The sequence below is a fragment of the Pogona vitticeps genome, chromosome 4 (genome assembly GCF_051106095.1).
Source record: "Pogona vitticeps strain Pit_001003342236 chromosome 4, PviZW2.1, whole genome shotgun sequence".
NCBI classification, from domain to species: domain Eukaryota; kingdom Metazoa; phylum Chordata; class Lepidosauria; order Squamata; family Agamidae; genus Pogona; species Pogona vitticeps.
The window spans coordinates 194,211,125-194,236,020 of NC_135786.1; the positions used below are offsets into that span (position 1 = coordinate 194,211,125).

At 40.5% G+C, this 24,896-nt stretch overlaps 1 protein-coding gene and 1 long non-coding RNA gene across 6 annotated transcripts in view; one reads left to right on the forward strand and one right to left on the reverse strand.

Moving 5' to 3' along the window:
- ST18 (ST18 C2H2C-type zinc finger transcription factor) overlaps positions 1–24,896 on the reverse strand; it is a 254,977-nt gene that overhangs the window by 69,118 nt on the left and 160,963 nt on the right. For all 5 annotated transcript variants that reach the window (XR_013545387.1, XM_078393742.1, XM_078393743.1 and 2 more), the window contains one exon: positions 2,211–2,389. Coding sequence is in view for 4 of the 5 variants with exons in the window: in XM_078393742.1 (XP_078249868.1) it covers positions 2,211–2,389 (179 nt within the window). In the remaining variant the exon portion in view is untranslated. The remainder of the gene's footprint in view (positions 1–2,210; positions 2,390–24,896) is intronic.
- Positions 1–24,896, forward strand: part of LOC144589328 (uncharacterized) — a 35,722-nt gene that overhangs the window by 8,022 nt on the left and 2,804 nt on the right. The window lies entirely within an intron of this gene.

Sequence of the window (24,896 nt, forward strand, 5' to 3'; positions counted from 1 at the left end):
AGCACTGCTAGGTACTAGAATTATATGTTTCCATGGCCAGCTAGAGTTTTGAACCCAGATCTCCTGAGTTTTGCTTCCATACACCTAATATTAGTATTTCCCAAATATATTCAAAGAACTGACGGAGTTACTATTTTCAGTGATTCTTGAAAAGTTAGACTAACAGTTCCCAATCTTGGGTTCCCAGCTGTAGTTCGACTATAACTCCCCAAATTCCTTACTCTTGGCCACACTTCTGGAAGCTGAAATACAACATTTGGGGGTCTCAAGATTAGGGTCTCTGGTTTGGAATCATGGAACAGATTTACAGATAATCAGATAAATTAATTATGCTCCAAAAACAATGGTAATTGAGTAGAGAGAAAGCCCAGTGGTTTACAATGTGATCATAGATGCTGAAATAAAAGCATTTATGTAGCTATTCATGTATTAGCAACACGGAGAACTAATGTGTGAGTAAAGGCGGTTCAGAGTTGTGTCCATTTGTGACATCTCACCTGCTCAGTACTAGTACTAATGAAAGACAAAAACAGGAGCCAGCAGTCCTCACAGAAGTTCCTCCATATGACTGGCAGCTATGATCACATAGCCCTACCCTCAGTTACTTGGAAGAACCTTCAGAGGTACACTTAGCTTCCCTTTTAAACTGAGGAAAAACTAATCAATGTTAGATCCAATCAAGACAGAGGCTTGATTTCTCTGGACAGCCAACATTCAGAGGAAGGAACAAGTATTCATCCTGTCTTGCATGAAGTTGGAAGACTCAGATTTTCCATTTGGATCTATTCCTCATTTCAGCACTGCCTCTAGACACTCAGGTTTCAAGGGCAGCCTAGAATGTATTTGTATTTTATACATTAATTGTGCTATTCCTGGAAATGCCAGATCCAGTCATAGTGGCATGAGCATCATATCTTGTGTGGATCACTGTCATGTGATCTGCATGGAAATTGTGGTTGTTGTCACTTTTGAGAGACTTTGGGAAACTTCAGCTGGTTCAGAGGGCTGCAACTTGAGCTGGTTATGGGGAACACATGAACCTCAGACTGTAATCAATGTGCAAGCTACTGGTTATAGAAGCCCTACACCATGAGGGGCCAAGCTATTTGAAAAGCATTTTTCCATATGAGCCCAGTGAGGTTTCAAGTTGCTTTGGTGAGGACTGGCAGAAACATGAGACCTTGTTGGTGGCCCCTCCCAGGCTTTGGAACCTTCGGCATAGACAGGAGGTAGCCCCATTTTTTATGCCATTTCCTTGGCAGGTGAAGATATTAATGTAAGTTTAGTTGACTTGGCATAGAAAACATTTTGTGATTAGACAAAAGGGAAATACTATGCAAACATTGCTTTCTTTTGCAAAGCAGCAACAAGTGACATTTGCAGGAGAAGCGAGTTAGCCCCTTCCCATTTTGCTTCTGATAGGATCTGCTGCTGACTCAAACCCCAACATTTTTTGAGCTCCCAACATTTTTTGACTATACTGTTGCATATTGTTGCCGACAGTGAAAATGTTCTGAGTGAATGTATCTTTTAAAATGCTTGTCATTTGATTGCAGGGGACAACTAACCCTCCAGATTCTAGTTCCTCACTGCCTGATATTCAGTTTAAAAAATGGCATAATTAATGTTAAAGATGCTTCATACACAATTTGTTTTGCCACAGTTCTCCAGATTGTTAAGAAGGCTTGTTCAGGTCCTTGAGTGGAACTTGCCCTCAAATCCTTCTGTTCTTTGTTATAAATTGCTATTCACCCTTGCCCTGCAGAGATGTAGTGTCCGTGAGTAAATCAGACTTTTAAATTTTCCCCCATGCAATACTATGCATAATTGCGTCAATAATCTTTTTTAGTTAAGGGAGAGCCCACAGGAGCTGAACCAGGCAAGGATATGATCATTCAAATGTAACTTTAATACAGATAATAGGACAAGGGGATTAGATTTTGACCTTGATATGTTTGGTAGAGCTTAGCCCCAAGGAAACCTACATATGATAGCAGCCTAAGAGCCTCAACATAGGCAATCCAACACACATTTATGTGTAAATCAGCCCCACTATGTCCAATATCTGCATTTCTGAGTCGCAACACTCACATACATTCCAAAATCATTCCTTCTTCCACTTAACAGTGCCCACCCAAGTCATAGGATTCCTCCTCCTGCTTCTTCTCTTACACTGTATTTGCATCTTCTGGAACCAATATCTTTGATACCTGCATGGAGAACGTTGCCATTGTCCTGCAGTTCTGCCTTGTCCTCATTTCCCCCTTTGCCTTCCAGACTGGGACTGTAGTGGCGAGGTTTCATTAACAGGGATTTTCTTTTGTTGACCGCAACGCCCAAAATCTGCTCTTCAGCTTTTCTCTTCTTTGCCAGGGAGCTTTTGTATGCACTGCATTTGTGTAAAAATATTGATAGTAGATGAAATGGACACGAAATACATTGCATAAATCTTTTTTTTTCTGTGATCGAGAAGAAAAAAAGTAGGAAAATGGCAAGCGCTAATATGATTACAGTTCTAACTAGCTGGAACTTTTGTTTGGATTGCTGGAGCTAAAGAGCAAGACACAGATAAACACCATTACACCACTTCTTGTGCATTGCTAACAAAGGTCTGCATAATAAAAAAAATAACAATAAAAATGAAGACGCTCTAAAACATCCTTAATCCTGTGTAAAACATATGTTAATCTAAGCTCTGTTCTGGACTAGGCTATATCCACACAAGAAGGGATAAGGAGATATTGGTAGTAGTTGGCTAATCCCTAAAAAGAGTTAATATGAAAATTACACTACCAGTTACTGACCATGTGTCAGTTTTGCTTCTTATGCTTTGATGGGTGAGGTCAAAGGATACCAGTCCAGTGACTCATTTTTCCGTTGCTCATGTCTGATACTGAACAGATGAGAGCACATGGATGCCACCTTGAGTACTTTTAAGGAGAAAGGCGGGGTAAAAAATATTTTAAATAAACAATAGCTGGAAAAAAATAAATGTATACAGTACACATGGAGACAAATATAAAAATGAATCACAACATTAGTTGAATATTGCTGATTCATCAGATATTTGTCCCTTCCTATTTGTGAGCTCTGGAGACCCCCACGAATAAGAAGGGATGGATATACACCCTTCATATTTGTCCATTCGTCTCTCTGCCTATGCCCATGTAGATCAACGGCAGTGGGAAGGGAGTGGGAGGTAGGCTGTGTAAAAAGACCCAACAAACCGACAAATCAATTTGTGGTCACTGGGAGCAAATTTGTGGGTTGTGGCTCAAGGTTGATGACCCACGAACCAAGACAAACTGCCATTTTGGCAGTTCATCATCTCTAGTATATAGGAAAATGAACAAAATATTATCATTCCAGTTCAGAGCTATAGTTCAGCTGAGATTCAGATAATAGAATCAAGGAACTGGAATTACCTTGGTAGTTTTCTTATCAAACTCCCTACTTAATGTAGGATTTGCAAAGCAGGATTTCAAGATGCAGCTTCTATGACCGATGGCTGTGCATCCTCAGCTTAAATACTTCCAGTAAAAGAGAACCCACAACCTAAAAAGGTTGTTTCTTGCCCCAGCAAATAGGTCTTGCGGTTAGAATGATTCCTCTCAGCTACAATCTGCTTCCCTTCCATTTCCAGCTGCTCATTCTAATCCTGACCTCAGGAGCATCAAAGCCAACACTGCTCCATTTTCTGTATGGCAGCTTTTCAGATATTTGAAGATTATAGTCATATATTTCATTATATTTTTCTTCTCTAAGCTAAACTGCACCCAAAGCTTACAACTTGTTCTTATAGGAGTTGGTTTCCAGGCACAAAATCATCCCGACTGCATTCTCCTAAATGTACTCTGGTTCATCAATGATTTTAAAAGTATGGAGCCCAAAACTGAACACAGTACTCCAGATGCAGCCACACCAGAGCGGACTAGTGGAACTGGTAATACAGTCTAAGAAGGCTCAACATTGCAGAAAAGAGGCACACCGATGTTAAGATGGGCAGCTGACTGGAAACACTACAGAATTAATTATATTTATTTATTGTTTTGACTCATATATCCCCCCTATAGTGCTTGAGCACTCTCTAGGCAGTTTAAAACATAATTATACCCAGAATATCCCTCTCCCTGTCCCCTATGAGCTGGGCACTAGCTTTTTCCAACCTTAGAAGGATGGAAGGCTGAGTCAGCCTTGAGCTGGCTACCTGAACCCAACAAGATCCAACTCAGCAGAGACTTTTCTGCAGTACTGCAGCTTAACCACTGCACTACTACTTCACATTTTGTAGAAGAGAAGAGAGACAAACAGAAATAACACAGACACCTATTACCTTTTGGTAGCTGTTTTAGGAAATAACCACCCCCTGCCAATTAATGTACCCAACACATTGAATTTGTATAATAAATGGTTGTAGGGGTACTTTAGGGTGATGCAGTGAACAAAGGTTGCTGAACAGAGTTTACATGAAATGAATTCATACTCTGGCCATTAATTCAATGAGTACCCTTGGCACCTATAGCTTAAATGATATTTATGAGAAACAAAGATTGAAGTTTTTGCAGATGAAAAATACCATATAAACATTACGTTAATAGATCAATTGAACGGTAGCTATTCATTTTAATAGAGACACAATTTTCTTCTGTGCTATCCTCCTCTAATCTTCTCTATACCAGTGCCTGATTGTTTAGAAGTTCTTGAATTCCATAAGGTTGATATAATGGATAGGGGGTTTGAGACAGTAAGAAGCCACATCTCTTCGTTATTTTGTAGATAAGAGTATCATGTGGGAAAATGGCACTCCACCTCAGAGAGAATTAAAAAGGATGCTACTGTGAGGGAGGTGTTGCAAAGAATGGAGACTTCCACTTAGCATATCCAGTCATACTGGTCTACAGAGATGAGCCTGCTTTGGTCTGTTGCCTGCCTTGAGACTTTGTGGACCTAACAGAAAGGCATTCAGTGCTGTCTCTGTGACTGAAAATATAACTAGCAATGCAGACCTGTACTACACTACATTTTTCAGACAATTGTGTATCTTAGTTACATGAGGATTTATCAGCCTGCAGTGGCATAAACCTATGAGTGATGATGAAGCATAGTTCAGATGTGAGAGCAAAAGGCTATGTTTCCTGAAAAGTGTGGGGTCACCTGATGAAACATCCTCCAGTCTTTTGACCCTCTCCTTTTTTATTTCGGGAAAGCAATATTGTCTGTAATTCTCTCCCAGTTACGCAATGCGAATAAAAGCATTTATATTATATCTGTCACAGATGAAAAACGGCATTTATGGATCAGTGTAATCCACTCATTGGTTCCTGAACCCCAACTCCCCTAGGGAGCATCACAAATGTACATGATGTCCCTGGTTGCTTGGTTTCGCATTTGGCTCACTGATCTAGCTGAAAGATTTTGGGGAAAAATCCCTGTCTCCAGACAGCTCCTTGTTGGTTACACATAATATGAAGCTTAATCCTTCCAAGGTAACTTATGTACACTAAATTGGCTCGAGTTCTGATTGTTTTGGATGGTAGCATATGACTAACTTAAGCGTTTTGCCTTTAAAACAAAACAAAAAAATCCATATTGGCAAATCATCTTCTTGGCAATGCACCCTTACAAATAAGGACATGTGAAGACTGTTGTAGAAGTTAAAGTGCAAGCAACAGGCATCTTGCATTTAGAACTCTCTTGATCTCTCTGTCACAATGCTGCATAAGGGGGAAAAACCCCAAACAATAAAATGGATACTTTCCAGTCCTTCTGTTTAAAAGTGTTGTGTTTGTATGGTTTCATATTAGAGCAAAGTAAATGCTACAAAGTAGGAATTCTAGGAATACAATTGCATATGTTGCAAAAACCTGGCATATGAAAAAGTAAAACAATGCCTCTCCCAGCAATAAATTTTAAAACAATTGTTTCGTTGTGAAACATTATGAGAACATTTTTCAAATACTGGAAAGGCAGTCATTAAGAGGAGAGAGAATCTGCTCTTGATCATCCCAGAGTGCAGGCGAGGTAATAAAGGGCTCATGCTACAGCCAGACTTAGGTTGAATATCAGGAAAAAACTTCTTAACTGCTAGAGCAGCATGACAGTGGAAACAAATACCTCAGGCGAGGGGGAGTGCTCCAACACTGGAGGCATTCAGGAGAAAATTGGACAACCATCTGTCAGATCTGCTTTGACTTGTATTCTGCATTGAGCAGGGGGTTGGATTCATGGCCTTATAACACCCCTTCCAACTCCAATGTTCTATGATTCTGTGATTTGTCATCTAGTTTAGTTCAAAATCAGACAGTGGAGTCGAATTCTGTATATGAACTACATATACAAATGTGACTATGAGTGTGTGAGTGTGTGTGTGTAGATGAATGAAAAATAATTGTAAATTATTAATGGAAACAGAGAAATACTAAGTGTTTTCAAATTGCAGTTGTGTGTTCTCTTGTGGCTTTCCAAGACTACAGCTAGGAAATAATTATTTATGAAAAACATTTCCTTGTTATAAATTCCTGTTTATTTGCTAATACTTTATTATTATTATTTTGTAATATCTGGGACATAACACTAAATCATTTTACAAGAACAGTCTATAGTATTCAGATTTTTTTAAAAAATACCTATTTTGTTTTTAGTTATTAGTTAATTACAGTTATCAGTTATTTACTGTTTTGTTAGAACATGAAACTGAACTGTTGCTTTTTAAACATGATAACAATAACTAACTACGCCTGGGAACCTTGGAACTGCTATAAATTAATTTTTAGACATGATGCTTCATGCTGCAATTCAGAACAATTAAAATACATGGTAGTCTTTGGACTGGTCTTATACTTTCAAAGACAGTTTTTCTTTCCTCACTCTATGGCACAAAGGATCTTAAGAACTGAAAGCTGGTTTGCTTTCTTCTCCTGTTCTACCATCTCCCTTGCCATTCCTGACCTCAAGAAGACTAGTACAGTGGGCAACAGAAGAATAAGAAGGTAAGAGAGGCAAGACCAGTCATCTGGACCTAAATTAAATTGGAAGGGTGAAATGACACATAATCATTTGCATTCAAGTTTTTCTCTGCCTTGATTGCAGAAGAGTCTCACCCTAGCAAGGATGTAGCCTTACTTCAGTAGGCAAGCCAAACTTATTATAACAACAGCAACAACGATGACAATGACAAGGATGATGATGATGATGATGTGAGACAATATTATGCTGTCTCCAAATGAACTTATAACAGGAGTCAGTAAAGTACAGCCTAACAAGCTCCTCAAGGCTGATTTTAAGAGCCGTCCTTTTTCTCAAAGACAAAAACAAATTCGAAAAAATGGGGGAGAACAATTGACTTTACCTGCTCCTAAAGGCACCTTGGAGCAAAGCTTCTTCCACTGAATCTATCCCAGGGCCCCTCAATCACAGAAATCTTCCCACACTCCATCCCACCCACCCCCACCAAAAAAAAAAAAAAATCAAAACTGGAATTGTCTATTTTTGGTTTGATTTCTTTGGCATTTCTAGCCCTTGAGGAGCTAGCAAGCGGGGGAACTTCTGTGGATAAAAATTTGCACCCAGCCCCACAAGGTTTCTCATTCTTCTTTACAGGACGAGAGGCATGGGGCAAATAGTTGATAATGTTCTACCAAGTGGATGCACAAAAAATATTATAACAGATATTAATTTAAAAACCTTCAAAGTGCATCAAAACAATGTTGGTTAGCTGCCTTGATCTCACAGAACCTTTAAAAGTAGCTCCTGGAATGGCTTGGATTGTACACTGCCGCAGTAAGATGATTTTTAAAAGGTCTTTAATAGCGCATTTTGCTGAAGTATGGAAGACCGCTTTTTGATTTTAACATCCCAAAGGGAAACAGAACATGAACTCTCTGTGATGCAGATGAAATGACAGTTTTTTTTTTAAAAAAAAAAACATTTTTAAAACTTAAGTACAGTAGCCATATTCCTCCTTGTTATGCAGCTTAACACAGAGAATTGCAAACACGGTATTTGTCCTACCAAGGGTAGATCCATCGAAATGAGTGAGACTTGATCATATCTATGTAAAGTTATAATTGGATTTAGTTTATGAGAACTTGATGACCAAAAAAAAAGAAAAGAAAAGAAAAGAAAAGAAAAGAAAAGAAAAAGAAAGAAAGAAAGAAAGAAAGAAAGAAAGAAAGAAAGAAAGAAAGAAAGAAAGAAAGAAAGAAAGAAAGGAAAACCTGAAATAGGAACTTGGGCTTCTTTAATCTCTGCTTATCTCCTGTCCTTTCTTTGCAAGTCTTATTGAGGTGTTCAGGTGGCATGTGGAGACCATACATGTTGAGATGAGCCTGACAGCCCCATTCCTTTCTGTTATAACTTTCTACAGCAAAAGCAACATTCTGAGGAGGTGGAGGTTCTTATATCTGTCTATCCACTCTACAACAGAATTAGTCTGAGAAAGTAAGCAGTAGAAATAATGGCACTGATGCTGGGGAGAAAAGGGAAAGTCTAGCTCAGGAGTAACATTTGATCCACAGGATGCAGGCATCATCATCCCTGATATGGTTCTCATGGGCATTTTTGCAGGCCCTAAGGTTATGCCAGAGCAACCCCTTTAAAAGTTTCTAGAATTATTTAGGTTTCATGTATTAATTTTGGCAAAGCTCAGTTTTGCTCCTGGGGTCCTCCAGGAATAAGGGCTTTGTATCAGGAACCTCCAGCCCCACCCCCCAAATCAAATAATGAAGAGGAAAAGGAAATTCATCATCCCAAAACTGCCCATCTATGTGCTTCTTCTGTTAACCATTCTTTGCAGATTGCACAGTGGGCAGAGCAGGTCCTCTTTGATAAGCCCATTCATTTAACCCTGATTTTGTAAATTATGCTGTAAATTATTGAGTATCACTATTTTAAGGTGCTCTGCTGTTCAAATAGCTCTCTGTTGCAATGTCTGCCTCTTTAAATAGCTTTTGATGCTTTGATTAGCCAAAAAATTCAGATAAATGCAATTCAAATGCAGTGAATGCCAATGCACATGTACACTTCTTAACATGAGAATAATACATCTAACACATGTCATATTCTTTCTAAATATATCTGCTTTACATGGCTGTTGACTGAGCACTTATACCAGTCATTATTTTGAAACTGAATATAAGCCAAAGGCCAATTTTTTACATTTTTACATGTTCTTAGAAAATCCATCTGACTTCAAAATGTGCTGTAGAAGACAATCCTATGAAAAGCAATGGGCTATATTTTCTTGTAATGCATTAATAGAGCAAAATGCTTGGAAAGTTTTCCTCTCAGTGATTCATATACATGCATTTGCAAAGATATGTCAAGCTATAGTTTGTCAAACAGTAAGCCTATAATTTAGTATCTCTATTATGCATCTCATAAATTCAACCACTAATAGTTTTGTTGCTATTTACCAAAGGTCTGCTTCTTGTCATGGAACACTGGTTCAGCTGTCAAGGTTATTGGAGAATTGGAGACTCATAAAATGGATGAAGTTCTCTCTTTTAAAAAACAAATCGGGAGCTAATGTAACTTAAATGTCCTACTATTCAATATGAGCAAAATTTTGATGTAATCATGGGGCAAATGAACTTTCTGGATACTCATCTGGGCACTAAAATTACACCCAAGGACATACAAACCTAAAACAAGCAGGTTGAAAGTCCTAATGTGGATTCTGCGAACACAAACATCTATCCTGTGGACTAGGCTTTTCCTTTGACAATAAAATGACATCATAAAACATGGAATAAAATCCTGTTGCATTACCTATGTCTGCAGGAGAGTGATTACATCAGTCTTGGGGGGCAATTTTCAGTAATGAAAAGTCCTATTTCTGTCCTTTTAACTCCCATGGAATCCCTTTCATCATACAGAAGCTGTGTGAACCATGGAACAGAAGGACAAAGTTTATAATTATCTAAAAATCATCCCTGTTACTGACATCATCACTCTTCAGGTGCACGTAGTGGAAGAGGAAATCAGCTATGATGCTATGGTATTACTGAGGGAATATGCTGATACAGTTTTTGAAGTACTGTACATTCTTCCTGGAACTTTTAGGATAAGAATCTTCAACTGAAACTTCTAAGTCATGTTTTCATGAATAGAATTTGCTTATAAATAAGTACATTTATAAAATGAAGAAATTTGTTGTTGGTTGCTGTGAGTTTTTCAGGCTCTTTGGCTGTGTTCTGAAGGTTGTTCTTCCTGATGTTTCACCAGTCTCTGTGGCCAGCATCTTCAGAGGACTGGATTAGGAACTCTGTCCATGCTCTGTTGCTGTTTGTTGGATAGCTTGAGTATTTACACTTGAGTATTTATAGTTGAGTAACTATCCAACAAACAGCAACAGAGCATGGACAGAGTTCCTACTCCAGTCCTCTGAAAATGCCGGCCACGGAGACTGGCGAAACATCAGGAAGAACAAACTTCAGAACACGTCCAAAGAACCCGAAAAACCCACAGGAGCCATCAGATCCCAACCGTGAAAGCATTCGAGAATAAAAATGTGTTGTTGTTTAGTTGTTTAGCCATGTCTGACTCTTTGTGACCCCATGGACGAGAGCACACCAGGCCCTCCTGTCTTCCACTGCCTCCCGGAGTTGGGTCAAATTCATGTTAGTAACTTCGGTGGCACTGTCCCACCATCTCATCCTCTGTCGACCGTTCTCCTCTTGCCCTCACACTTTCCTAACATCAAGGTCTTTTCCAAGGAGTCTTCTCTTCTCATGCAATGGCCAAAGTATTGGAGCCTCAGCTTCAGGATCTGTCCTTCCAGTGAGCACTCAGGGTTGATTTTCTTTAGAATTGATAGGTTTGTTCTCCTTGCAGTCCAGAGGACTCTCAAGAGTCTCCTCCAGCACCACAATTCAAAAGCATCAATTATTCGGCAGCCAGCTTTCTTTATGGTCCAGCTCTCACTTCCATACACCACTACAGGAAAAACCACAGCTTTGACTATGCGGACCTTTGTTGGCAATGTGAGGTCTCTGCACCCACTATTCACCTGGCCCCTTCCCTGGCATTTTCATGAAACCACTTAAGACATGATTATTCCAGCAAGCATTTCAAAATATTCCAACTATAGAGCCTACCTAACTCGCTGCTACAGTCAAAATATTATAAGATTATCACCAATTTAAATGTTTAGTTGTCATTTAAAGTATTGTAGAATGTATTTTAATTGCTTGATTACCTCTATTGTATATTTTACAGCTGTGCTGTTTTTATGATTTATGGCTATGATTTTGATTTGATTGTCCTTTGTTTTTCTATGTTATAAACTGCCCAGAGTGGCCTTTGGCCAGATGGATGGTATATAAATTGAATTAACAACAACAACAACAACAACAACAACAACAAAACAACAACAAATATGAGAGAACTGGATATTCTATTTACTTTGCAGTCTTATGTGTTGATATTGAACAGAATCTCCTTCAACTATTGATCATAAAATTTTGTATGCTATCTGGAAATTAACTACTATTCTATCCAGAGGTTAATAATAAAAGACACAAGGAAGAAAACCCTGATACTTATGCCTGTTTTCCCAAATTTCCTCAGTTAATATCAGAGGGAAAGGGACTCTTCTATCAATGGAGGCTGTCCAGATGAACACTGATTTCCCTGCATTCCACATTATGTTGAAAGCTCCCATGGAAAAAGAAGGTTGTTCTTCCCCTTCATCAAGTAACTGAGGAGAGTAACCAAGAGTTCCTTAGAATTCCCCAATTATTTTCTTCCCCCAAAGAGCTGTGACAATAGGGGAATTTGAATATTGTATGAGGACTCCATCTCACCTTTTCCCCAGCAAGAATTCCTCCCAAAGATGCTTGCCCTCAGAAGATTGACCTTCAGGAATTTCACCAGAAATAATGCTAATAGAATAAACAGCCTCCTCAGTTGTATTCAACATAAGAAAAGGCCTATCCATTTTATTTTCCAGAAAACTAACCTTATATTCTCCCATGTATCATACCTCCCCTTGAATTAAACTCAAGCTGAGTAGTCCTAAAACAACAGGAGATATTTTATGAAAACAATACTGGTTTCACCAGGACTTCAATTTACTCAGAAATCTAGCACCAGGCGAATAAAATATTCAACTACAATCTTTTTGTATTCATCTACTGTATTTCTATTGCCACAAATGTAAAATTGATACATCTTCAAGTTTTACATCCGATTAGTAGACAGTTTTTTTTGCTGTGGAGTTTTACAGGCCCCTTACAAGGTGAACAGTCTTGCTTTGATCACAAAGAAAACTGTCAAACAGAATCACAATTAGGAGAGGCAGAAAGGAGAGACAGTACGGCAACTTGCTCAACTAGCTGAATGTTTCCTCCACAATGATAATTAATGAAAGTTCTGAGGAGGAATTTAGTTTAATCAACTTTGCATGATGTCAGCAAAAGCTCACAGACAAAACAGAGATTAAAGGAGGGTACATAAAGGTTTGGATGGCAATGAAGATAAAAGAGGAACCAGGATTGAAGAACACTAATATTAGGTCAAAACAGCATCAAGGTTATTAAAGTATACAAATATACTAATGAAAGGCTAGGCAGAGAAGAAAGTGAGATTGTGCTGGATGAGGATATACATAATTTGGAGAAAAATAAGTTGTGATGTAATAGGAAGCAGGTTGGAATTTCAATATCAAAGCATCACCCTTAAAAAATAATAATAATGACATGGGGAACAGAGGAGATGGCATAGCCTTGTTGGGAACAGAGGATTTATTAGTCCTTCTAAGAGGAGGCTAGGGAGGAATGGATAATGCTGTTGAGTCATTACGCTTTGAGGTTGGAGATGTTTCAGACAGTAAACTAATATTATGGGCCACCTGACCAAAAGGAGCAATTGGACTGTGAAATGACAGATAAAAAAAGAAGCATGTAAAAAGGGCAGAATGATAGGAAGTTAGCAATAATCCAGGAAGAAAGCAGCTATAATGAAATCTATGCGTGCCTTGAGCTCTGTGTGAAACAAAGAGGGGGGAGACCCAAATGTCTTTGGACAAATAACGAATGCATGCAGCTTGCTAAGAACCTAACATGCCTATAGAAACGGTGTTCTTGTATTCCCTTTCCATTTCTCCCTCTCTTTTACACACCAAGTTAAAAAAATTGTAATGAATGGACTCAGCTATATAATTAGTATTGCTCATGGCTATGATACCTCTTATTCAAGATGAAATACTGGTTATTTCTTGAGAAATTACAATTTTAGACAAGGCACTGATAATCTTTAGTTTGTGCTGCCTTTTTTTTTTTAGCCCTTGGTGTTTATCATTAAAACAGAGAAGAAACCACATTAAGAGACTAAAAAAAAATATAAAGTTGATTTGACTATTTGATCATAATTTTGCATGACCGTAGGCTGTGGCGGCGTATTTTAAATTCCAGCAATATGCTATTCCCTGAACCCTAAATTTACCTTCAAAATCACTGATTTCTTAGCATACTGATTTATCAAAGCAAACAAACAGAAAAAGTTCCAGGTTTTTTTCGACAAGTGTTTGCTTTCTGTTTCAACTATAATAAAGTCCCGTTTACCTACAGTTCCTACTTGCTTGCATGAGGTATAGTATAAATCTATATGTTTTTCTGTCAACAAACTATGTCCATTCATTGCAACACTTCAAAATAATTACAATTATGCCATGCTAAAAAACAGTGGGGGAGGGGAGAGAATGCCAGAGTTGGTGCCACAATAGATGCATGAAGTGAAGTTGAACCTGCATCTTTCTGGTTTGTTGGCAGATCCATCACTGCCATCAGTAGGCACTGTTTGTATGAGGTGGGTGACAAAGACCAGAGAACACTCCACACATTGACTGAAATCTTATTGTACAATTATGCCTGCATATCTCTATGTTACACAAGGGGCAGATCTAGTCATGCCAAGGTGGAAGTGCTATTCACAAAGTACTTCCACAGGCATGACACACAGCTGGTAGCAACAGAAACCATGTGACCAATTCTGCAATCAATTTGCACAGTGCTTGTTGCCTGGGCATAATGCCCAGTGAATTTACAGACATCACTTTACACTATGTGAAGACAAACAGGATTCTGGCCTCTGGTTTTAAGCACAATCCTGCAAAGTTCCCAATACTTGACATGTGTGTGCCACAGTCACTTAAATAATCATCTTTGGTGCATTTATTCATCATACTTACAGTATATACTTTCTAAACCACTTCTCATAAAATAATACTTAAGGAACATGCAACAATAACATGACTGTCAATTTAATAAAACGGAATATAGTATCTGAACATTATAGAACACAGAGCAGGGGAACTCTAGAAAAATCTAGAACAGAGAAGCGTGTCTTCAAAAGAGTTTATGACATTCCACAGATTATGTGTCCCATAAAACAGCAGGAAGGGCATTCCAAAGTATTTGTTTGTTTGTTTGTTTAACTTATATGCCGCCTACTCTACCCAAAGGTCTCTGGACGGCTTACAACAATTGAAATACAATAAAAATACAGTTAAAAGATAAAATAATTAAAATACAATTAAAATAGATACTCTAAAAATTGCCATCAGGATCCACAGTTGATATTATTTCAATTAAAAGCCTTCTGGAACAGGAAGGTTTTGACTTGGCACTGAAATGTCATCAGCGTCGGCACCAGACGAATCTCAGTCAGGAGGGCATTCCATAGTCTGGGGGCAGCTGCCAAAAAGGCCCTTTGTCTACAAGCCATCCCTCTTACCTCCTTGAGGGATGGCTCTTTCAAAAGGGCCCCCTGGCTAGATCTTTTTTTTAAAAAAAAATATTTTATTTTACACAGAAAAAAAGCAAGACAAATAACAGACAAGGGGAAAAGAAAGGAAAAAAAAAGAAAACAAAACACAAAAACTAACCCCTCAAACTAACCCTTCCCCCCTTTGGAGTCAGAGACTCCAGCCTCATTAACCCCTCTGCTCCCCCAATTTCATTTCCAGTATATACTGAGTAAGTATACATGCATCATAAACTTTGCCCTACGCTCCTGTCTTCTTCTGGCCCAAGAATATATTAGTTCCCAGCTTTGTTTTACATAGTCTCTTGGTTGTTCCCGTAGTGCTTCTGAAAGAGTGTCCAGTTCCGCTATATCCCATAATTTCTTTAACAGCTCTTCTAACGTCGGAACCTCTTCGGTTTTCCATTTTTGGGCCCAGAGTAAACTAGCTGCTGTGAGTATATACTGTACATAAGACAATGCTTCAATTTATTATCATTGATTCCTGATATGACATTCAATGATGCCATTTCAGGTTTTATATCTAATTTCTGCTGGGTGATTTCTTTTGCTAAGTCCCATACCTGTGTCCAATAATTTTTTACCTTTTCGCATGTCCACCACATATGATAATATGTTCCTACATTTTTTTTACACTTCCAACATATATTGCTGTTATCCTCTGATATTTTTGCTAATCTTACGGGTGTGTAATGCCATCTGTAGAACATTTTAAGGATATTTTCTCTGAGATTTACTGGTTTAAGCATCTTATAACTTTCTTTCCACATCTTAGTCCAATCATCGAGATCCACACTATATCCAATTTTTTTTTTGCCCATTTTATCATTGTCTCTTTCACCCTCTCATCCTCTAGATCATATTCTAATAAGTATGTGCACATTTTTTAAAATTATTTTTCATCCATATATATCCACAGTCTATCCACTTGGACTTTACCCTCAAAGAAACCCACCGTCCTATCTTTTTTGTATCTTGATTCTAATTTTACCATTGACCACCAATCAACGGCTACACCCATTTTTTCCAGCTGTTGTTTGTCCTTTATCTTCTGCTCTTTAGTTAATAAATTTTCATAGATCTTAACTGCTGAGTAGGCTAGATCTTAACTGTTGGGTAGACTCATATGGAAAGAGGCGGTTCTTCAGATATCCAGGGCCCAAGCCATTTATGGCTTTATATGTCAAAACAAGGACTAAGAATTGGTCCCGTGCAGCAACTGGTAGCCAATGTAATTTGAAGAGAATCGGCCTGATGTGTTCCCTAGCGGCCCCACCACTCACCAGCCGTGCAGCTCAATTCTAGACCAGTTGCAGTCACCGGACTGTCTTCAAAGACAGCCCCACATAGAGTGCATTGCAATAATCTATACAAGATATTACCAGTGTGTGTGTAACTGTCATGAGACTCCACTCGTCCAGGTAGGGCCATAGCTGGTACAATTTCTGCAGCTGAAAGAAAGTGCCCCTGGCCATCGAGTCCACTTGGGCTTCCAGAGTTAGACTGGGGTCCAGGAGCACCCCCAAGCTGCGGACCCTAACCCTTAGGGGGAGTGTAACCCCATTCAGGGCAGGGAAATGGCCCTCCAGCCTGTCCGGTGAAACACCCACTAACAGCACTTCTGTCTTGTCTGGATTGAGTTTCAATTTATTAGCCCTCATCCAGTCCATTATCAGGTCCAGAATGAGTTCAGCACAGAAACTGCCTCACCTGGATTGGTGGAAAACGAGAGGTACAGCTGAGTATTGTCAGCATATTGCTGACTCCTCAGCCCAAACCTCCTGATGACCTCTCCCAGTGCCTCCATGTAAATGTTAAACAGCATGGGGGACAGTATCGAGCCCTGAAGAACCCCATGACATGAACGCCATAGGACAGACCACTCCCTCTCTCAAAGAGGCGTTCACAGCCTCCTGGACCCAAGTGCAACCCCCCCCCGGCAGTTCTTCCAATTAGCCAAGATGGGCAAGGGTCGAGCGGAGTGGTGGTAAAATGGACAGATCCAAGCACCCTGTCCATATCCTCAGGTCTCATTATTGAAACTCATCCATTAATATTTGACCTAAGCATGGTACACTGGACACATTCTCTGATTTTGCAGTAGCAGTGGAGTCCAGCCCACTGCAAATCTGAGCAATTTCCCCCTCAAAATGAATGGCAAACTCATCATAGAGAGCTGATGAGCAGTCCGGGACCTCCATCAGATTTCCCGGTTGAAGATCCCAGACCACCCAAAACAGCTCTGCTGGACAACATTTTGAGGAAACAATACGGCTGGAGAAATATTGCCGTTTCGCCAGCCGTATTGCCACGAAATAGGCCTGATGGGCTCTAAGTCGTGTTCGATCTGACTCCCAGTGGGATTTCCTCCACCTACGCTCCAGCCATCTCCCCTCTCGCTTCATTGCCCGCAGTTCAGAAGTTTACCAGGGAGCTGTCTGGGCTCTGCATGCAGGGAGAGGGCACTTAGGCACAATCAGTGTCAATCACCTGGGTCATCTCCCTATTCCATAGGGTGACCTGAGTTTTGACAGGAGCGCTGACCATATCAGACGGATAATCCCCCAGAGCGTTCAGGAAACCATCCAAATCCATTAGTCTCTAAGGACGGATCATCTTAGTAGATCCTCCACCCTTGCAGAGGGGACAAGAAGCTAATAGACTAAACTTGACCAGGAAAGTGGTCTGACGATGACAATGGGGTCACAACCAGCCCTTCCACATCCAAACCACCATCTTCCAGTCCCATTGAGAACACCAGGTCCAAGTTATGGCCCTTCTCATGTGTCGGGCCGATGACATATTGAGACAGCCCCATGGTTGTCATGGCAGCCATGAAGTCCTGAGCTGCCCCAGTCAAGGCAGCCTCGGCATGGATGTTGAGGTCCCCCAGTACCAACAGCCAAAAGGATTATCCGTCCGAGACAACTTCCGCCAGCTCAGGCAGGGAGACTGTTGGTACACAGCAGGGTGTACCAATCTGTACCTAATCTGTCTTGCAAGCCCAACACAAATTCAGGCCCTCAAGACCTCTTCTCAAAGGGATAGGAAGCCTGGTCAAGGAGATAGAACTCATATAGACTCTAGCAACTCGCCCTCCCCTACCCTCCGAGTGACATTGGTGCTAGACTGTGTACCCAGGCAGACACAGCTGAGAGAGGGGAACACCACCCTCCTCTCCCTCCCAAGTCTCAGTAATGCACACCAGGTCAGCACCCTCATCCAGAATTATATCATGGATGAGGACAGTCTTATTTTGTAGTGACCTGGTGTTCATCAACAGCACTGTGTGGCTCGAGGGTTTGCTGATATTGTCACCTGATACCATCTGGTTGGGGGTAGGACTAGAAGAGGGGATAGATGTAAGATATCTAACCTCTCTTCTACGTGGGCATGTTCTACCCCCACCAACATTCCTTCCCCTACCCAGAACCACCTCAATGGCTGTCCCTTCCAACGCCCTGCCCCCTTCCTATTCCCTCCGATCCACTGTGGGTCTCTATGTAACCTGATGGCAATTAGTAATAACAATTAAACAACAGCAACCACAACACACCCTTCTAAAGCCCCTTCTCCCCTCCAATCCAGGTGGCTGATGTTGAGGATGGGGTGGGGCAGCCAGAGGTAGCAAGGGCCCAGTCCTGCAAGGCCAAGGGAGTCCAGGCCAAACTCCCACAGGAAGGTTGGCCACCAACAGCAGCACAGTACAGGCCTGTGATGGAAAAAGCTCCTTTCCTGGTCACTCTCAAGCAACATGTACTGTCAACAGACTGCAGTACCACGAGTAGGATTATCCCAAATTATATTTTCATCTTTGTGAAGCTAAAAAAAAAGGAAGGTGGTATTTCAGGTGACTTGGTCCAGAGTTGCTGAAAGATTCACATATTAATAACAAGACTTGCATTTGGCGTCTCTTTTGATTGGCAGAATGCAGGGTAGAAATGAAACGAGTAAGTAAAAAAATGACCAATGTGGTTTGTGCAGTAGTCACATAATGTGTACACTGTCATCCACCTAAATTCTGTACTAATTGTAGCTTCTGAATTGCATCTTAAGGGAAATACATCTAGTACATGTAATGTACTCTAGATTTACCAGTGTATGGGTCACAGTGGCTGATCTATTCTAGTCCAGGAATGAATAAAACTGGTGTTCCAGCTGAAAATAGTAACAGGCATTCCTTGCTATGACAGTGGTGGTGTGCTATCAAGACAGACCAGTGGCTACCATGTCTGAGACAGGCATGCCCCGCTATGCAACTTCATCTGGGCCCAAAGGCCCAAAGAGAAAGAACAAGAAAGTGGGCCTTCTTGGCAGCCTCTGGAACAATCTTCCCCCAGAAATTTGTCTGGCTCCCTCGCTGGGTGTTTTTAAGAGCCAACTCAAGACCTGCTCTTTAGACAGACCTTCCCTCCTGTCAATAACTAATTTATTTGTTATTTTCAATTGTATTAATGTCGTTGCTTTATTTTATATTATTCTTGAGTGTTGTTAGCCACCCAGAGTAGACTTCGGTATAGATGGGCGGGATATAAATTAAATAAATAAATAAATAAATCTCTGTGTCAGAAAATTCAAAAGAAGTCCATACTACGATTTTGTGCCTTGTACTTACAACATACAGTACTCATGCAAAGCCATTAAAATTACTACACATTATCAAGGGTTGCTGTCCTGGTTTTAATTTAGGAGGGGTCGAAAAGACAGGAGGGAAAGAAACAAAGGAGGATCCTGAAAGACTACAGGCCTATAAAGTTTATTGCAGTAAAGGTTTATATTAATAACTTGTTTAATTAATGGCGATGTGAGTGGTTGACATACAGGATGCAGTAATAAGGATCCGTGAATTTTAGCATAAATCATTTATTACTGCTGTGAGTGGTGTACAATGTAGGGCAGCTTTATTATAAATGTCCATGTTGTATATTCATATAATTTCAGTGTAAAATGTCTATCCAAGCACCCAGGTTCCTGTTTCAAAACATCCCCCATGTCAGCTCTAAACAGGTGAGGAGCAATTATGGATAATGGCAGTGCTGAATTTTAATTATGTATCTTCTACAGTATGTGACAAGTTCCAATTTTTGAAACTGAGCTTTGAAGCCCGTCTCTCAGCTATTTTTCAAGATCCATTCTACTCAAAAAGGAGATGTTCACCTATAACTATTTCTGGAGCTTGTATAATCCTCTAGCCAGAACTCACAGATGATCCTTTACCCCAGTGCTTAGCATCACCATTTAAAGTCTCGTCTACTTTTAATTAGATCTGGCTCAGAAATGACCCCCCCTTCCCAATTTGTCATTCAATGTTTGGATGGAAAATGTAACATTGGCCACACACATGACGATCCTCCATAACATGATACAGTACGTGTTGCCAGTTTGTAGAACAACTGCAAAACTCCATTTCAATCATATTGAAGGTATTGAAACAACATACAACTCAACCAAAATTACATTTGGTAGCATCCTACTTTATAAGCGGAACAGTTGCAATTCATTCTGACCAAACTGGTTCTGAACATTTAGCAAAGCCAAAGATCAAATGTTTTCCTGTACTATACCATTCCAAAACTTCAAAGGCTAGACATGTTAGTGTGTTGCAGCAAAAACAGCCAAGAGTCTTGTGGCACTTTAAACACTAGCAGGTTTGATTTGGCATGAACTTTCATTGGCTGCAGCCCACTTAATCACATGCACAGTCAAATCAGGTGCAGTCCAAATCCAACTCGTTAATCTATAAGGTGCCACATACAATTTCAAGCCGCCCATCTTCCTCCCTTCCTTCCATTTCTATCCTGCCTGTATTCCAGATAAGGGGCCAAGGTGGCAGATAAAAGATTTTCATGTTACAATGCAGTTGGATTAATTATAGCACTGGAAATATTCAATTTAAAACAATGTAGAACACATCCTTTTAAAAAAAATAGCAGAAGTTTGTTAAAAGTTCTTTTTACGAACATCCAGACATCTGCAGAAAACCTTGCAAAATAAGAAAGGACTTTACCTGGCATGGAAGAACAACAGGAAAGATGATAATCAAGCTTTCCTTGAAAGGAAATTCCAGAATCTGGGAGCAGCCCACAAGAATGTCCTCTCTCATGGGACTGAGATAGGAACTCCCCAAAAGGTTTCAGAGACCCAACTGGCTCGTATGAAATAATAAGGTCCTTCCAATAGCCTAGATCCTACCATGGGATGCTACCTGACTGGAAACTAATTCTCATGTGAGGGAGGGGAAAATAAGAAGGCTGACATTACTTCACCTAAAAATCTCCACTCTTTCCATCTACAATACTTGCACACAAGGATTCTATCTTTATTTCTACCTCATCTATTGACCTGATATTTATAGACAGTTGCTTTCTTTTTCCATTAGGGAATCTTCAGTCATTCTCCTCTACTGTCCTCACTGCATTTAAATGTAGTCTGATGTAGTTCAGTCCAGGGAAGATATACCACTCAACTCTGCTGCATTTATTACCTGGTTCTGTCATGTAAACACAATGGTTCCTCACAATGATTAAAGTAGGATACAAATCAGTGAAGGATGCTACCTGGAGGTACTTAAGCACTTGTGCTTTGATTTCAGCCTCTGACAAAATATTCTCCAAAAGTAGGACCAATGCCTAAAGTCTATGCAGCATGGCCAGATGTTCATTCTAGTGCTGCAAGACTGTTGGCACGGATGGTACTGCTGGCCTGGTGCCTTAAACCCTTCTATTTAGTTGATTGTGAAAAGGGTGATAGGCAGCTGCTACTCCTCACCATGGGATCCGCTTAGAAGACTTCCATAGAATTCAGTTCATTTGTCATAATATGTTCATGGAACACATTCCCCGACCTTTGGACAGTAACTTTTTTTAGGATTACAACTCTCAGAAACTCCTAGCTAGCAGAGTCAATAACAGTCCGTACTGACTGGAGTATTCTGGAAATTGTAAACTAACAAAATAACTTTTTCAGGCTCTGCTCAGATCTGATGCTCTAAGCCGTAACAAAACACGGTTCAACATGAAACATGAATGACTGTATCACAAATATTGGCAGCCAATATTTTATTTATTTATTTATGTATTTATGTATTTATGTATTTATGTATTTATTTATGTATTTATTTATTTATTTATTTATTTATTTATTTATTTATTTATTTATTTATTTTATATCCCGCTTATCTAATCAATTAAGATTACTCTAGGCGGCTGACAACAATAAAACAACAACAATATAGTTAAAACAATTTTACAAAGGAAAAGTTGCAGCAAGATGGGACAGAACTAGGGAACGGAAGGAAAGGGGAAGCAGGAACTGACAAAGGGGAAGGCCTGCTGATACATAAATTTTTTTAGTTGTTTTTTAAAAATGCCCAGCGAGGGAGCCGCATGAATATTAGGAGGGAGGTTATTCCAGAGGCGAGGAGCCACCGCTGAGAAGGCCCGATTTCTCGTCTTCTCCTTCCGGGCCTCCCTCGTTAGGCTCCTCAGCCTCACCTCCTGGCTCGCGCGAGTGACACGGGTAGATCTTGGCGGGAGAAGGCGTTCCGCCAAGTATTGAGGCCCTAAGCCGTTTAGGGCTTTATATGTAAGCATCAACACTTTGAAGTCGATGCAGAAACGGATGGGCAGCCAATGCAATGCGGCTAGAGTGGGTGAAATGTGTTAGTATTTTTTCACACCACTAAGAAGTCTGGCCGCCGCATTCTGCACCACCTGTAGTTTCCGCAACAGCCTCAAAGGCAGCCCCACGTAGAGCACATTACAGTGGTCTAATCTTGAGATTACGAGTGCATGCACCAACGTAGTGAGCGCCCCCACCTCGAGATAGGGCCGCAGCTGGGCTATTCGCCTAAGATGGTAAAAGGCGGTTCGGACAACCGACGCCACCTGGGATTCCATGGTGAGCGCCGGGTCCAGATGGATCCCCAGGCTGCGGACCCCATCCTTGGCGGGGAGGGTCACCCCCCCGAAAGTGAGGGAGTTTCCCAAGCCCCCGACTGTGGGGGCACCCACCCTCAGTACCTCTGTCTTGTCCGGGTTCAGCCTAAGCCCGTTCTCTTGCATCCATTGCAGTACGGTCCCCAGGCAGCGCTGAAGGGACAGAACGGCATCTCCTGTGGTAGGTGGAAAGGAGATGTACAGCTGAGTATCATCAGCATACTGATGACACCGAGCTCCACATCCCCTCATGACCCCACCCAGTGGCCTCATATAGATGTTAAACAGCACTGGGGAGAGAATCGACCCCTGTGGAACCCCACAGTTGAGACTCCACGGGGCCGAGACACTCTCCCCAAGCTGTACTCTCTGGGGGCAGTCCTCCAAGAAGGAACGGAGCTAGGCCAGTGCCAGGCCACCAATTCCCAGCTCAGAGAGCCTCCCCAGGAGGATACCGTGGTCAGTGGTATCAAAGGCCTCTGAGATGTGGAGGAGGACCAGCAGGGACACTTTTCTCTGTCGGCCTCCCTCAGTAGGTCATCACACAGGGCGACCAATGCCGTTTCTGTACCATGGCGCGGCCTGAAGCCCGACTGAAATGGATCCAGGGCATCTGTTTCATCCAGGTGCGCCTGAAGCTGGTCGGCCAATATCTGTGGGATATCTAAGCTAAACCTGGTTCAGCTGGTAACTAGAAACTCTTTCAGCCCCAAACTATTGGTTCAGCTCCAAAAATTGCCACTAGTGGTCTTGCCACCAGACATTAAAGAATTTCCCAATCCTGAGGCTCGCAAAGGCTTCCCCAGAATGAAAGGGATCCCTAAGGATCCCTTTGAACCCTGAGGGTGGCAGTGGTGGAAATGTGAGTTTTAATTAGTAATTAAAGGCCACAGCTGATAATGTTATCTGCCTTGCACAAGTGGAGTTGCATCAAGAGGATTTCAGTCATAGAATGTTGGCAACATCTTTCAACTTTTAAATAAAATCCTAGACTTTGCTCTTACCTGATGTAAAGTGGCATGTGCCCTTATATTTTGATTTTGAAATATAGCTGCCCTATACTGCTTTGACCCATGTACTGAACCCTACAAAGCACTATATACCTCAGCAACCTCTGATTCAGTGGAGAAGGTAATGTTGATCTAAAACACCAACATATTCTCTATAGGCTTTTTTTTCTTTTTAAAGTATTTACCATTGTCTGATGGCAGAGGGTATCAAAGGAGTACAGAACCAATGCAGATTTATTTATACTTTGAGCAAGCCAGATCTATTTATAATTTGATTATGTGTTGGGAGTTTGTTCCCCCACCAGAGCCCAGCTTTTACTGTTCACTGACATCTGTTCTTTAGTAAAATGTTTTGAGAACTAAGAATGGATGTATGCTTTTTTGTTTTTAAAAAAGCAACAAAAACAAATAAACTTATTCATTCAAATGAAAGCTAAATTTCACTATAAGTCTTCTTGTGTCCTTGAAATTTCATTGATTCAACTACTGTAGTTTAAAACAAGATGTAAAGAACTGAGGGCTTTTTTCCCTCTTGAAAAATTGCTGAAATCTTTTCATCTACTTAATGAGCTTATATACTATTTTATCTAATGCTTTCACTGACCTAATAATAATACAAGGACAAACCAGAACTGTGCAGCTGGCTTCACTGTTACCACATATATATGTACATTTCTTGTATCAGTAAAGTAATATGATAGGAGAAGCAGTGAGGAAGTTGAAGAGTGACAGCTCTAACAAACAAGGGGACTCCATATCACCTCTGCGCTACATGTACAGATGGAGGGGTCAATTTCTCTTATTTACAAATGTTTTAAACTATTTTAAAGGACAAGTCTTTTCCAGCCACTTTGCACATGGGTTTAAAAAAATTTTTTTTTTGCTTATATTTCTTCTAACATCCAAATTTTGCATGCATTTGACCTAACATATGGATTTGGTTACCATTTTCATTCACTATATGTATTTTGATACAAATTTCTATAAATACATGCATTTTTGTATGCATTCTATGCAGAGCTGAAATTTGGGGGGGGGGGTGTGGCAAGGGGGAGAGCTGTTTCTTCCAAGTGGTGATGTTGGCACAGGGATTCTGGGAATGGTAACTCAATAAGTAACTCCCCTAAACTCTGATTTCTCCTCATGTATGCACTTGTTTATGGATTCCCTCCGCCATCTACACCCT